General features: G+C 41.3%; 1 protein-coding gene across 3 annotated transcripts in view; it reads left to right on the forward strand.

Annotated features, from left to right (window-relative positions):
- COL22A1 (collagen type XXII alpha 1 chain) overlaps positions 1–15,828 on the forward strand; it is a 226,658-nt gene that overhangs the window by 204,507 nt on the left and 6,323 nt on the right. For all 3 annotated transcript variants that reach the window (XM_048938956.1, XM_048938958.1, XM_048938957.1), the window contains 12 exons: positions 545–598; positions 1,509–1,562; positions 1,996–2,040; positions 2,866–2,919; positions 4,276–4,329; positions 6,010–6,063; positions 9,066–9,137; positions 10,908–10,943; positions 11,207–11,251; positions 11,728–11,907; positions 14,257–14,323; positions 15,441–15,623. In XM_048938956.1, the coding sequence (XP_048794913.1) occupies positions 545–598; positions 1,509–1,562; positions 1,996–2,040; positions 2,866–2,919; positions 4,276–4,329; positions 6,010–6,063; positions 9,066–9,137; positions 10,908–10,943; positions 11,207–11,251; positions 11,728–11,907; positions 14,257–14,323; positions 15,441–15,623 (898 nt within the window). The remainder of the gene's footprint in view (positions 1–544; positions 599–1,508; positions 1,563–1,995; positions 2,041–2,865; positions 2,920–4,275; positions 4,330–6,009; positions 6,064–9,065; positions 9,138–10,907; positions 10,944–11,206; positions 11,252–11,727; positions 11,908–14,256; positions 14,324–15,440; positions 15,624–15,828) is intronic.

The raw sequence follows: 15,828 nt of genomic DNA on the forward strand, positions 1-15,828 counted from the left end.
TAACACCAGTGTAAGGGAATAAGAATTCATAGTCTGGAATACCAGCTTCCTCTCAATCCATAGCTGAAATGATTCCTTTGCACTGACTCAAGTGCATCTGGGGCATAAACACTTTTCTTCTGGAAGAGGCATTGATACAAAATTTAGTTTTGTTTTCTTTTTTCCTTATTGGTGTAGGGCTAGAGTTATTTGCAGTGTAAAGTAGCTTAGGTGAATGTCATTATAATGGTATTATAATGATTTATAAGAGTTGTCTTTAGAAACCTCTTTTAACACTGTTAACATGCTCACCTTGCTGAGAAGAAAGAAGCCCTTAGAATTGCCATATTGAATAGGGAAAAAGCACAAAGTGTTTCCCTATGGAAATGTGACAGAAAAAGTTTATGTCTGAACTATAGTAATAGCAGAATTTCTGGAGCATTGGACAAAATTAAATACAGTCACAATGAAGCAGAGGTGCTATTTTGAGTTTTCATATTGACACAAGTATACCAATCTCTCCTATAAACTCCTTGTTATACCTCGTTATGTGTTTCATTAACAGGGCATTGCTGGGAATGATGGCAAAGATGGCAAGCCAGGATCTCTTGGAGAGCCGGTAATGTAATTTAAAGGCACTTCACACAGGCAATCACAGACCACATCCAGTTATTACTTTTGTAGCTGCTTATCTATGGGCTCAGTGGGGGCAGGAAATCTGTTGGCATATTTTTTTCTAACACCAGAGGGGCTGTATTGTCTCGAGCAATTTGTAAGATTCACTCTGGAATTCTTGAAAAGAAACTGGGTTCTTTTACAACTACTATAAATACTCCAAAACGTTGTGATTCCATCTTTACAAGTACTGCAAATATTACAGAGAAAGAAGATTCTCTTGTAACATTTAATCTAAGGATTGCATTTTAAGGTAGAAGATTATGGAGCATAAAAAGTTTAGAGGAGGTGTCTTAAAAGAAAGCCTTTTCTGAGTTACTCTGTAATGGTTCTGTTGTCCAGGATTAGAGAGGTTTATATTTGATGTTCTCCACTTGGTCTATGCTTGCATTTATTGAAGGCAAAAACAAAAAAAGCTGAGCCATGAAGTTGTCAGCCAAAAGGAAATGTTAATAAATTGGGCAGTGAATGTAATTCCTTACCACTGTGTTTCTTAGAAAAAGAATGTGCTTTCAGTGTCTGGCATTGCCAGCCTCTTTCTGTGCCTTGTCAAATGGGACTTAGTCCTTCTGTAAAAAGCCAAGTCCCCAGTCATTTAGGGGAATGGAGAAATGCTTGTGACAACAGCTGCAACAAACATGCTTCCAACTGCTTCCAACAAAACAGCTGGTTTCCGTGTGCACATACTAATTTTGTACATGCTGACCAGGTATTGCTGTAGTTGTGTGCATTATTCCTCTGAAATAAAAACATTGTGAAGGTGCATCAATCCAAAGGTGTATATATCTTTGAAGTTCGAAGTGTATGTTCATGACGGTGCAGATGTAGAAATGTCTCTGCCTTGTTTCCAACAGGGAAAACCTGGAGAACCAGGCCTCCCAGGTCAGGAGGGTGCCAGAGGCTTACCGGTAGGTTCTGTCCCGTAACTCTTCTGTACTGTAGCTAGGAAGCTTTTGATGGAGGATGATAACTCTTAATGATGTGAACATCTATTGTTGGTGACATAGACAGTAAGACTGAGTACACCTCCAGTAAGCTTGTGGATGACACCAAGCTGTGTGGTGTCCTGCACTTGCTGAAGAGATGGGTTGCCATTCAGAGGCACCTTGATAGGTTTGAGAGGTGCCCATGAGAATCTCAAGTTCAGCAATGCCGAGGGCAAGGTCCTGCAGCTGGGCTGGGGCAATCCCAAGCACAAATGTAGGCTGGGCAATGAGTGGATAGAGAGTGACCCTGAGGAGGAGGACTTCTGGGAAGGTTATTAAGTTCATGTTCAAGATAGAACATTCTCACTGCTTCAAGTGTTAGTGTAATGGGCAATTATTTAATTCTCTTTTTCAGGGTTTCAAAGGACAGAGGGGAGATACAGGTCCCCCAGGTCCACGGGTAAGCAACATGCACTGCCTGCATGATGGTCCTTTATAGAAATGTGGTGTGAATTGAAGTTCTGCTCCTAATTAAGGTGAGGCAACTGGTAGATCTGAGTTGTCTGAAACTGCCTTTGAGAAAGACCTGCATGAGAAATTTTCACGGGAGGCCTCCACACAACATTCTACTTGTAAAATTACTGATATAGAGGGTGAGGAACCTTACTTCAGCTATTGAATGTGAATTCAATGAATTCAGCAGAAATGCCTAAGACGTGCAGAATATGTTCAGAGCAAAACATAAAGAAATGAGTGCAGAAATGGCTTTAGCCATTTGGCTTACTTGCCTATTCATAACGAAGCTCAAAACTCAAGTCCTGCATGCTAAGTTGTTCTCATTTCTGAGCAATGCAGTACAAAATGTTCCTTAATGTAGACAGTGGAATACAAAACTGAATTTCTCTCTTCTTATTTAATGCTGATTCTCCATGGGGAAGGAAAATACTTTGCTTGGAGTACCTTAGTTGAGCAATCCAGTGCTGGAGCTGCTCATCTTTTCTTCATTACAGTACTTTCTATACTATGTGTATGTTGGTGGGTTTTAGTTACTACACTAGCAGCAATAAATATCCTGCTGGAAAGCACTGTACTGCCCTGTGCATCACTATCAGAAGATGCTTTTGAATTCTTTTTAAAAGCTGTGTGTCGCATATGATACACAAGGTTTTATTGTCTTTGGAAATTCCTCACTGAGCTCAGTATAAACCCCACACCACTTGCAGTGGTGTTACTGTTCTGCCATTGACCTTGAGCTGATATCTCTTTTTTTTTTGCTGAATTGCAGGGGGAACCAGGTGCGACAGGTCCTGCTGGGCGTGAGGGGCCACCAGGGAAGGACGTAAGTGTACTATTTTGGGCAGACATTCATCTTCTCGCTGACAAATGAAAAAAAATCATTCACGATGACCCCTCCCTAAAAACAACTGCAGAAACTGAAATAAAGGGTAAATTATTGCAGCAGTGCATAGGAAATGATTTGTATGAAGCTCATTAGAGTACCGACAAATTTGAGGGCTTTCCTCACCACTCAGCTTCTGACACATAAATATCAGGGATATCTTTGGAAAAGGAGGGAGAGCTATACTGTCTGAATCACAGGCTGTGCTGTGCAGCCATAGACCTGTTTTCTGCCACTGCTCTCCAAACTGTGTTTCATTCTGAAGATCCCACTGGGCCAGGGTTCGTTCCACTTGCTCTGCAAAAGGTGGAACCTTACTGCATGCATAGCTGAAGCACAATCTATGACATACTTGTGGAATAAGATGCTGCTGCTCAGAGCAAAGAGAGATGGTACAGACAGATCCTTATTAGCGTCAAATGCAGTCACACAGCAAAGTCTCTGGAGAGCACAACTGAAGCAGCATCCTGCAGCAGCTGCTCAGCAATGTACTGAGTGGCTGATATGCCAGTGTCATGGGATCTGGGGAAGTGGTTTCTCCCTTGCACCCCTAATATCACTGAAAAGCTGTTGTGTTGTCAATAGTACTCAACAAAGTAAAATGGAAGATAGGTCCAGGGGAACCCCTCAGAGAATGTAGGAACAGCTTAAGGCTTGCTTAAGGGAGAGCGAAGGACTTCCAGTCCCTGAGGAATCCATCTTTAATATCAGATGATGCCAATGGGTTCTGCAGCCTATCAGTACCTGAAGGGAACCTACACCCAGGAGGGGAGTAAACTCTTCAAAAGGGCTGACAACAGCAGGACTAGGGGAAATGGTTTTAAGTTGAAGGAGGGAAGATTTAGGTTAGATGTTAGGGGGAAGTTCTTTACTAGGAGAGTGGTTAGGCCCTGGAACGGGCTGCCCAGGGAGGTTGTGGATGCCCCGTCCTTGGACGTGTTTAAGGCCAGGTTGGATGGGGTCCTGGGCAACCTGATCTGAATGTGTATGTTTGGTGGCCCTGCTAGGCAGGGGGGTTGGAACTACATGATCCTTGGGGTCCCTTCCAACCCGGGTGATTCTATGATTCTATGATTCTATGATTCTGCTTGTGATCAGACTGCACTGGGTGATAAATGTTTGAAATTCAAGAAGCTAGTCATACATAAATGGAAGGGGCCAGTGAAGCTTTTCTCGTTTTTCCTTAATACACGAACAGTTTAATTTAATAGGAGAAGTTAAAAATGATGGCTTGTTTGTCTCCCTATCAGATCTTTCCTACTCACTACTTTTACTTCCTACTTTTCTTCATTTTAGGGTGATACTGGCCCCATAGGACCACAGGGCCCTCGAGGGCTCAGAGGGCAGCCGGTGAGTTTTTCTCCTGATAAGCAGTTTCTGGAGGTACACTGCATTTAGTGGGGATGTTCTGCAGTCCAGACCTGTGAAAGAAGAAGAATGGAAGAAGAATGCTATGCAAGATCCAAGTGTTGTTTGGTGAAATCCTACCTAAATTTGGGAAAAACAAAGAACTAGATTGATGGAAACTGATGGGGACTAATATGGAGCACAAAGTAATGCTAGTTTCTGACTTGTGTGGGAAAGATAGTTTAATGATTTCTACCAAGATTGCAATGCCAGAAGTGCTTGTATTCCAGACTTGCCACTGGAATATCACTCCTTATCGCATGGCCTCTGCACGTGGTTTTCAAAGGCAGATAGTAGTTGCAGGTAACCATATTGGGATATCTGGGATCCTGTTGTGATACTTTTCATTTTTGTCATACCTTCTATAATTTATCCTGATTCAAAAAAAAAAAAAAAAAAAAGAAAAAAAGAAAAAAGAAAAGCATCGTTTTGAGAAAAAACATTTGTTTAATTGAACACTTGTAGAGCTTGATTAAATCTTCAGTAGAGAAATGGCAATTTAGTTAACATTTCTGAAAGCATCACCTGGAATGGCTGAAAAATTACTTGTATTAATTTAATAGGCTTTTCAATTCTCTTTTAAAATTCAATTCTTTCCAAATTTGAATGCATATCTCAGTGCTGAACATGAGCACATCTTTAATGTGTTATAATAAGGGTGATTTCTTTGCCTTCTGCTAGTGATCTGCTAGTGAAACATTCTACAACATGTTCTGTAATCAGGGCAAAGTGCTGATTCAGCCAGCAATTCCAGGAGCTGGAATGGCAGATCTCTTGTAGCTGGGAGGGTAGGGAGATATATTACACTGTAGGAACATATGGAAAGCTCCTCTGTCTACCTGATAATTTATCTCGTTATTTCTGCACTGCTAGCATCATTCACTAATGGGTCATGCCCCTTCACAACACCACAAATGCATAAACATGTTTGAGAAAATGGAAGTTATCACCATTCCAAAACATATTCTTCTTTAGAGGAGAGCTACATGGATTTTTGTATGGCCAAGGGCAAAGTATCAGTTTCTTTTGTTGTTCATCTGCTTTGTTTCTTTATTAAAGAACATAAGGTATGATTTTGAATATCAACAGTAAAAAGGCTGGTCTATACCATCAATCCAGTGCAATGGTGAGCACATCTGAAAAGTGGTTTGCAGAACCTATCTTAGTCATTGGAAACAGGAATTCTTTGAACATAAGTAGGTTTGGGGTGATCTGGAGGTATCTGTTGGCCAGTGCAGATTGTTTTCATGTTGATCATGGAGTTGCCAGGAGTTTGTCAAACACTGACTAATGGAGCTGCCATAGTAGGTAGCTCCATCTGTACAGGATTCATGTGAAAAGAATAAGGGTGAAGAGACAGAGAAGGAGTGCTAGTTTGCTCCTGTTCACATTAGGGGGTCTGGGTCCTCATCTCTGACTTTTTATCTAAAGATGTGGTCAGCCATGCAGTCATAGATGCAGAAGTTGTGGGGTTAATAAAAAATAGGACATCTTCACTCTGTAATCTGCCAAGAGGGAAGGCTGGAAAATGTTAAAGAAATCCTTGCTGGTATAGCAGCAGGTGGATACTTCTATTGATCATAGTATATTTTGTTTCACTAACCTTTTTTCTTTTCACCTTAGGGCAAGAATGGATTGCCTGGATCTGCAGGAGAACCTGGCCCAGCAGGTAACCCAGTAAGTACCACAAAGGAAAATTCATCCAGCTAGCAGTTATGTCAGGGAGAGGTGACTGATGAAGTATAGATGGGGTGGTTTATGTGTAGCTACTTGAAGTCTGTCAAGTTGCCATGTCTGAAGGTAGAGGTCAGTGACCTGAAAATCATTGACTAGCCATAATATCAGAGGGGTTTTGGCTACATTCCTGGAATTGAGCTGCTAGCTGGGTCATTTAAAAAAAAAAAAAGGAAAAAAAAAAAGAAAAAAAAGAAAAAAAGGAAATGATTGATTAGCTGGCATGGAGAAAAGATTGGCATGCCTCATCTTTACCAGTTGATTTAATTTTGTCAAGCAGAGACTCTGCAGCCAGTGGAGAGCTGTCACAAGAAAGGAGAGGGCTTCAGGGAGTTGGCAGGCTGCCATGGAGGAACAGCAGCAGAGAGAAATTCTCCCCAGGCACATAGGGGAAGAGCAGGTAGTGGGCAGTAAACCAAGATCATGGAGCAGAATGAATCCCCCGGGGCCATCCCGTGTGGAAGAACAGAATGGTAATGAAGTGCTGTAAGGAGCACAGAAAGAAGAGTTTTTCTCTGTAATGCTACTGAAAATTGTTCAGTATTCAGCAGATCCATGCAAGTGAACCTTTCTGTCCAGCAGCACCTTTTGCAGTTCTGGGCTTTTCTTTCCCTTTGCCCACCTAGACATTACATCTTGTTGGTCTGGTAAATTCTAAAAGGAACAAAGACATAACACAAGCAATCTGAAAAATATTGCAGTGGGATTCCACTCATCTTTGTAATACTCTGCCCTTGCAGTACCAGAAAGTAACCTCAGCATTGTTGCTGACATTTGCCCTGAGGATGTTTCTGTGAAGAACATCAGAGGGCTGGAGCACCTCCCCTACGGGGACAGGCTGACAGAGCTGGAGATCTTGCCTGGAGAAGAGAAGGCTCTGAGGAGATCTTATAGCAGCTTTCCAGTACCTGCAGGGGGCCTACAGGAAAACTGGGAAGGGACTTTTTGTAAGCGTAGGTAGTGACAGGATGAGGGGAAATGGTTTTAAATTGAAAGAACTTAGATTTAGATTATTGGAAGGCATTCTTTACTGTGAGGGTTGTGAGACACTGGAACAGGTTGCCCAGTGAGGTTGTGGATGCCCCCTCCCTGGAAGCTATTGAAGGCCAGGCTGGATGGGGCTGTGAGCAACCTGGTCTAGTGGGAGGTGTCCCTGCCTGCAGCAGAGAAGTTGGAACTGGATGATCTTAAAGGTCCCTTCTAACCCAAACCATTCTATGATCATATGATTCTTTGCTGCCAAGATGTCTTCTCCTAAAATTTCACAGAGAAGTAAATAACACCTTTAATGCATGGGTTGGTGATAGCAGGCAGATTACAGGTGGGATAGAAGTAATGCAGTCTACCAGCCTTTTTGCAGCCAAAAATCATTGCTACTGCTTTTTTTTTTGTCCTTGCTGCAACTCATTACCTTGCCTAAACCATTGCCATTGCTTCTTACCATACGGATTGCCTCTGTTGCCCATTCAATCTTCATTTCTTCTCATCATGCCTACCTACCCTCGCTATGTCTTTTGCCTTTTACTGCTTTTTGACTGTGTGGGTTGCTACTCAATGTTTTTTCCAAGGTTGCTAGGGTTCTGGAATGCTCTGTGAGTGCCAAACAGGGGCTAGTTTTTGGTCATCCTCATGTAATTCCATTACCTACTTAGAGAGTCAGATAGTGACCCACAGTTTTTTCAGGCACCTTCCTGCACAAACACAGAACTAAAGCACTCTCTGCTTCAGAGGATTTATACTCCAAAAATAACATAAGAGACTGAAAAAGGATAAAGTCAGATGGATGAGAAAGGGGAAACAATGACAGTATTGGTCAGCAGAACAGACAGTCTTCTCATCAGAATCCTTCTCTGTCATTAAAATGAATCCTCTCTCCTTCATAAAGGTTATTATGAGAAGTGCTTCCATGTACAGAACACTAGTCCATTTATTTCCAGCCTTGTCTGGAAATGCAATGATTTCCTTTGCAATGTAGTATGACAAGCCAACATATTATATTTCTGTTTGAAGAAAATGAGAAGTGAGAAAGATGATTGTGACAACGAGGGTTTCTTTTCCACCACATGAGTTGCTGTATCACCGCTGACTTGTAATCACAACACTTGCCAGGAACCTGCTCCTTTTATTTGACAGTGCCCATACTGCTCAACAGTGCTCACGCTTAAGCCGGTGTACAGCAATACAACAAACCCCCTGTAATCTCCAGATTTTTCTCATGGTTGCATCATATACTTTGAGTCACTGCCTACTTGAAAGCCATGTGCTTGGTTCCTTGTTAGCACAAGACAAACCTAAAACAAAGGCAAGTTTTATTCTAAGAAGAAAAGTTGCGTTATGAATTAGGTGTCAAACAAAGTTGTGAAAGAAAAGGTTACAAAAAAAAATCCCTTACAAAAAATCAGAAGTATATGTGAAATGGATCTGTTTCTCGAATTGACATTTAAGCTGCCCTGATCTGTAAGAAGAAGGGACAGTTTGGCAGAATATCACAAGAGATAAGTAAAAGGCAGACGTTTCTTGAATTGAAGCTGAAAAGAAGAGCAAAGGAGCAGCTCAGTAACTGTTGTCTGCTAAATGTATTCTCGGATTTGAACGATATGACCATCTGCACTGCTTTCCTGCTGTTGTGCATCACAGCATTTCCACAGCCACACCAACACATTATAAGCCATACTGCAGCAGAAGTAGCTGGTGAACACACCTCCTGTCACTTCCACAACTGTCACTTCCTTATCAACCTTTCACAGGGACCCCACACAGCTTGTTAATAATGCAGACCTGCTATCTGCAATCTGCTTTTCTTTGTTTTGCCTTTTCTTGTCGGTTTTGGGAGTCTTGCTGCTACAGTGAGAGATTTCCCCATTCCAATGTATCTGCAAATGCATGCTCTGGAGAAGAGATGTTGGAAAAAGGACTGCTAGTGTCTCCCTACTTTCTGTCCAAAGGGTCCTAAAGGAAATAAAGGAGAAAATGGCAGCCCAGGACTCCCTGGCTTCATAGGACCCCGAGGACCACCTGTAAGTATGGTTGGGGATGGATTAGAGCTGCTAATTGCCTGCTTTTATGTGTTGGACAGTGAAGATAGGACAGTTATCTTCAATTAGGTAGAAAACATAGGCAGGAGATATCACAGATCCAGAAGCCATATGCGTCACTTCAGAAGAAAACTGGACTGCAGAGACTGGCATTACTCTTATGGGAAAACACCTGTGACCCCGTTTGAGGAAGTGGTTCTTGTCAGTCAGCACTGGTATTATGTGCATTAATTGGGCTGGTTCATCACTGCTCTTTACATGGGCATGGGGTTACTCAGACTTTGTCTCTGCATGAATCCCAGAATGGCTAAATAGGGAATTTTTAAGTGATGATAGTATTAAAGTTATTCTTGATATTCCCTGTTCCCAGGAAAATTCTTCTGTTACCTTCAACGGAGGTACATCACAGTTAAAATATTCAGATAGCTCCCAGAGTGATCTAAAATAAAACCTATTCATGGGAAAGTATCACATCTTTGAAATTCAATATCTTTAGCCCTACCAAGGCAAGAAAAATATGTTACATTCTACTTGAAGTATGGAAAAGATTGAATGTTAGGTAAATGTTTTCATTTTCATTTCTAACTCTGGTGCGACAAAATTAGATTTTAATTGTTTTCATGTCAATCTAGCAGAAATGAGTCTTTCACAGGATGAATCATTTTTTTTTTCTTCTTTTTTTTTTTTTTAATTTAAGGATTGAAAAGGGAGTCTTGTGATGAGGAGAAAGGCATATTTCTCTGGAAAATTAATTTAAGGCAGCAAATGCAGTGGCCATTTAAAGCTGAAGTGGCCCTAAGGAACATTCAAGAGGGTCTGATGCTGCCTAATTGGAGCTGATGTGATCACACATCTGTGATTAGTTACACTGCTCATGCAGACACAGATGTGTTCTAGTGCAGGGGAAGCGATTCTGTGGATTCTCAGGTTATGGAAAAAACACTCTAATGCATACATGCATTAGAGGTATGATCACATCTGTGAATTGTAAATGCATCCTTGCATTCATAGTATAGGAAAGCGGATAGAATTTTAGCAGTGTGCTTCAGGACTGCAGTGACTTTTTTTTTTTTTCCGGCTGAAATGCTAAAATGCAAAGATTGTTCTGCCTTATTGGCATATCATAAATGCAGGGTATAGAAAAAAATCCTGATGGAGTGCTTATTTAAGTTGTGATTATTTTATGTAGCTCTAAAATATGGGCAAGTTTTCAGACTCAAGAGTTTCTTTATCCATGGCTCAATATCTCGTATCCAGCTACTGTTGTACAGGATAACACCTCTCCTTAACAAACATGCTTCTTTTACATCTTTAGACTATTATGGCTATACCATTGGCACTTGCCAAGCTAAATGGGCTGGAATAGATGGTCTCAGTGTTTTTTTCCAACTGTAATGATTCTATAATTCTATGACTCCATGATTAAACCAGTCAAAGTGAAGCTTATGATGCTTTGTGAAATATCTGTAAGAAAAAGGAATACAATTTTTGAAAGCAGGAACACACTTTCCTTCTAGGTTTTCCTTCTATTTATAAACATTTACACTGTGTACAGACTTCTAAAAAATTACAAATCAGGACGTGCCTTTCCAGGAATGACCTATAGCAGTAGACTAATGTTAAATATTCCAAACTCACTTCTGTGTGGCAGAAAACTTGTGCTCTAGACACAAAGCGAAACTCGTGGATAAAAGGTAGGCTCTGTCTTCCAAGTCTGCAATATGGTGCTAAATTTACTCTCTGTACTCTCAGGGTGATCCAGGAGAAAAAGGCCCTCCAGGAAAGGAGGTAAGTTGGATTCCCAGTTGTTTCAGAACAGTGCTGATGTCTCAGGAAAAAAAAAAAACAAACAGGGATGCCACCTGGGTTACATCAAAATGCTTGGATTTCTTTTTGCTTGATTTTCTTTATATTTGAAAACAAACAGTGATCTCAGAGATCTATGGGACCAACAGGGAAATATATTTTCTCCAGGTCTCAGTAATCATTATGAATACATGTGCTTTATTACTTATTATGATTCTTTCATGATAACCCTTATTTTGCTGCAGGGTGCACCAGGGAAACCAGGTGACCCTGGATCCAAAGGAGAGAGGGTAGGTTGGAGTGTATTAATCGTTTCTTTATGGATGCCACATCCCTGCATGTGTTCAAAGCCAGGCTGGATGGGGCTCTAGGCAACCTGGTCTATTGTATGGTTTAGTGCTTGGCAGCCCTGACTGGGGCAGGGGAGTTGGAACTAGATCTTTGAGGTCCCTTCCAAACCAAGCCATTCTATGATTCTATGGCTCATTACATTGAAATTGAGAGCTGTTTTGAGTACGGGCTGGGGAAGAGATCATTTAAGAGTGAGATATGGACTGTAGAGATCTTATACCCTCCCCCTTTCCTCCCAGCCCTCTCTTTAATCATTCAGTGTCAGTAATAATTTGTGGATCATTTGTAATTCACCAGATGTTGTATTCAGGAACTGCCAGCTCAGCTGTTTGTGTTTTGCAGTGCAGTGGAAATCAGAAGTTTGCCTTTTATTTTGTGGTGGTAAGATCAGATTATTTGTTTTTTTTTTGCTTAGGGAGAGCCTGGCATCAAAGGTGAAAAAGGTCCTCCAGGAGAAAAGGGCCCTCCAGGTGAGCCTGGGATACCTGGTCATAAAGGCCATCCAGGTCTGATGGGACCCCACGGACCACCAGGAGACAGTGGGCAAGTTGGACCTCCTGGTCCCCCAGGACAGCCAGGATTTCCAGGACCACGGGTAAGGCTGCCAGATAAGGGCTTTGTGCTATGGTGGGAAATCAGAAAAGCTTCTAAGGTTGCGGTAGGGCTGGGAGAAACCAGAGCAAGTATGTGCTGTAACAGGGAGACAGCATTTTTCTCTCTCATCTCTTGATACATAAAAAGCAGACCTATGTTTTCTGGGGGTACTGGATTAAACTGGATTAAAGAACTGAACAATTCAGACCGACAGCCAAGGAGGCCACTCTGACTCCTTATAACCATAACAGCCTAAATCAGGTCTTGCAACTATGCCCATGCGAGTCCAAAAAAGCTTCTTGCTATATGGGTGTTAATGCTTAGTGTTTCATACAGAGGTCTTATGTCTTCCTGTGCTGCCGGTTGCTATGAGAGACAAAGTGCTGAGCCATGGAAAGGTCACTGCTCTATTCCTGGAAATTTTGGAGTCAGCTCATCAGAATTCATGAAATCCTACTTTCATTTAATATTCTTTTCTTTTTTCTAATGGGAAACAATCTGGCTACTGAAAATGCCTGAGGGTAATGTATGTACAAGAATGAGAACGACGACTGACCTGACATTAGTGAAGCTGATATGTCCATCCTGAGACTGAATTTGAGATTACCTCAGGGGGGATAATAACTAGTAAAGTAATCTCCAGTAATGTGAATGCTGGGTAAACTTTAGACAAAACATTTTTTTTTGCATCTCAGCAACACAGAGATTTGATGCTATCCAGTGATGATTATGGAGACTTGCAACTAATAGAGTTAAAATGTCAAAAGATAATATGTAAGCCTTCAAATTATGTTCCACAATGATGTTTGCTTATTGGGATATTCACTGAGAGCCATTACAAGTGGTTAGTAGTAAGGACAAAATTGCTGCTTTTGTCACCATCAAACACATATTTTCCTTACACAGAATTGCTGTGGGAAGAAGGCAGCAAATGGATCAACTCCATCCTTATTAGCAATTTACTGGTTAAAATTGAAATGTCTCTTGGCTATTTAATAAAAATCTAAATTTCTTACTGGAGAACAATTTCTGATTCTGAAGACTTTATTAAGGTTTTGTAAACAGAGGAGACTGTATGCATTGTTATATGTTAGAAGTATTAAGTCTGAGGGACAAAAACCACTTTCATATAAATTTACAGAAGAAAGCAAGCTGATGAGAAATATTTTCTAACAGATGGAAAGAACAATTTTCATTTAAAAAAAAAAAGGATTTTTCAAGTGAAACATATCACTGTGCAAAGGAAAATATTTGATCTTGTTGGTTCAAGATTATTTTTGAAACAGAGCTAAAATAATTCTTTAGTGTTTGCGAAATCATAGAATCATAGAATCATAGAATCACTAAGGTTGGAAAAGACCTAAAAGATCACCCAGTCCAACCGTTCACCTATTCCCAATAGCTCCTACTATATGCAAAGACAAATAGAAATAGACAAAGACAAAGAGAAATATGCAAAGACATGTGTCTAATTTCCCTAAAACCATTTTTTCTGTTCTTGGAAGGCCTCGGCCAAAAATATTCTCCTTCTAGTCCACCAAAAATGCTTTCATCAGTTTTTCAAGTGGACACACAGTGTTATTACGTATCTTTAAGTTTTAATGGGTATTACATCTGTTTAAGAGCACTGTTACACGAAGGAGTTGAGAGAGGTGACAAAGGGCACTAATCCATGGAGGATGGACCAGGACCGGGCAGCCCTGTCTCCCTGCCTCCTTTCAACAGCTTGCAGCCAGGCTGAACCTTGTGTGTGCTTGGAAGAATGGGTAAATGTGTAGATTGGCTGTTGTTCTGCTGAGATAAGGCCTGTCAGCGTGCCGTACATCCAGTATCGGTGCCTGTACCTACTTTGGGTATTTACCTTAACTATCCTGGAGGAAACTTGCAGTGCTGAAGAAAGAGACAGGCTTTCCACAGTGGCCATGTGGAGCAGAAGTCTCCTGATCCAATTTCTATTACTCATCCTAATAGTGTATAGAGAGATTTTATGAAGGCCAGATTGGGTGGGAGCCCTGGGCAGCTTGTGGCAACCCTGCACATGGCAAGGTGTTGGAGCTCAATGATCTTTACGATCCCTTCCAATCTAAGCTGTTCTATGATTCTATGACTTTATGATTTAGCCTCCAACCAGGCTCCCTCCTTACACTATTGAGTCCACGGCTTGCCAACAGCATGGAAATTATGGATGATTTGAATTCCTTTGTATTCTTCTTCTTCCAAGTCTCTGCAGCCTTGTGTGTGCACTGGGTGAAGAAATGCAATCCTCTAGTCACTTCATGTAAAGTTTCATTTTCCCATCCCTAGGCTGTGATTATTATATTGTGTTACTACTACAATTATTACTCCCTAGGGGGAACCTCCGTCTCTAGAGACTCTGAGAAGACTCATCCAAGAGGAGTTAGCTAAGCAGCTAGATGGTAAGTAATTAGCTCTGAGAAGCCAGCAGATAGATCTGAGAGCATGAAAGATAACTTTCCAAAGCTGTGGTGTTACAGCTAACACCTGAAACTCTTCTGCTTATGGTAGGCATTGTTGCAACAAGTCTCCTGGAAGACACATTTGTGTAAAATGACATTTGATGCCCATCAGTAAAAGGAGAGCATGTAGAGTGGATGTAGGCTGCTGTTTTTCTCAAAGTATTTGAATTCCAGGCCAATATTGCCAGTGAATATCTACAGTGAATTGCAGAGTTGTTGTGCTTCTCTACACACAGCTCTTGAAGTGGCTGAAACATATCCAAGCACATTTTCCTCCATTCTAGAGATCATGGTGAAATTAGGTGATTTGTTTGAAGGAGTTTATTTACATGTTCTCAGAATTTGATTTCCATCCCAGCCTAATAGCAGTCAAGAGTTTCCATCACTGAAGAGAACATAGAAAACCCTTTTCCTTTCATTCTGTTGGATGTTTTTGTGATGCTAAGTGTGTCTAAAGAGCCCTCAAGGCTGCTAAGATTTTGAATTTGAGAGCTGTGAGCAATGTGACTGCATGGAATTCAGATGATATGTTGACACAGGGATCTGCCTTAGTTACGATTTCTGATTTCCCAGGCAGGGTACATTGGCTGATAAGTACATTGGCTTTCAGTCCATTTGTGTAACAGCCCAGAACAAGAAAAGAAAGTTTTTTCCCTAAAGAGCTGCCACATAGCATCCCACTGCATAGCAGAAGCAGTGGAAACATTCTTCTTTTCAGATCAGCTATGATCTGAGTTTTACAGAAATCCACCAGCTGTATTGTTAAATAAAAGGACGTTCAGATCCTCCTTGAACAAGGAACAGAGATAAGTGTTTAGGATTGTCCATGATATTCAAGAGCAGTATGAAACTATGGAGAAATTAAGCTGAAATCATTTCCAGAACGTATGGTACTATCATGGTGTTTGGGAAAGGGTTATGTGGCAACAACAAATGAATGGTCCTGAAAATTTCATCAGTTCCCTATTTGAACTTTACTGGATCAATGTTTCCAGCTCTCCATCATTTGGAGCACCGATATTCTTGTCTAATAAACTCCGTTCCCCTCTGTTCACAGCAAAGTTAGCCTACCTCTTGGCTCAGATACCGCCTGCACATGTGAAAGCATCCCATGGCAGACCAGGACCTCCTGGTCCCCCTGGGAAAGAAGGACTACCAGGAAGAACTGGCCCTCCAGGAGAGCCTGGACGACCTGGGCAGACTGGATCTGAAGGACCACCTGGACCCATTGGACCCAAGGGTGAGCAAATCTTGGTGTGTTTAGAAAATCCAATAAAGAGATATGTCCAGCATGGCAGGGGACTGGAGCTTGATGATCCTTGAGGTCCCTTCCAACCCAAGCTATTCTACAATTCTATGTTCTTTAGCGCAGCCATTGAATACCAGAAAGAATATCCCGAGGAGTGGCGTGAGAAGCAGTTCTGGTGAAAAGCTAGGAAATGAAG

This window comes from Lagopus muta, chromosome 3, assembly GCF_023343835.1.
Source record: "Lagopus muta isolate bLagMut1 chromosome 3, bLagMut1 primary, whole genome shotgun sequence".
Taxonomy (NCBI): Eukaryota; Metazoa; Chordata; class Aves; order Galliformes; family Phasianidae; genus Lagopus; species Lagopus muta.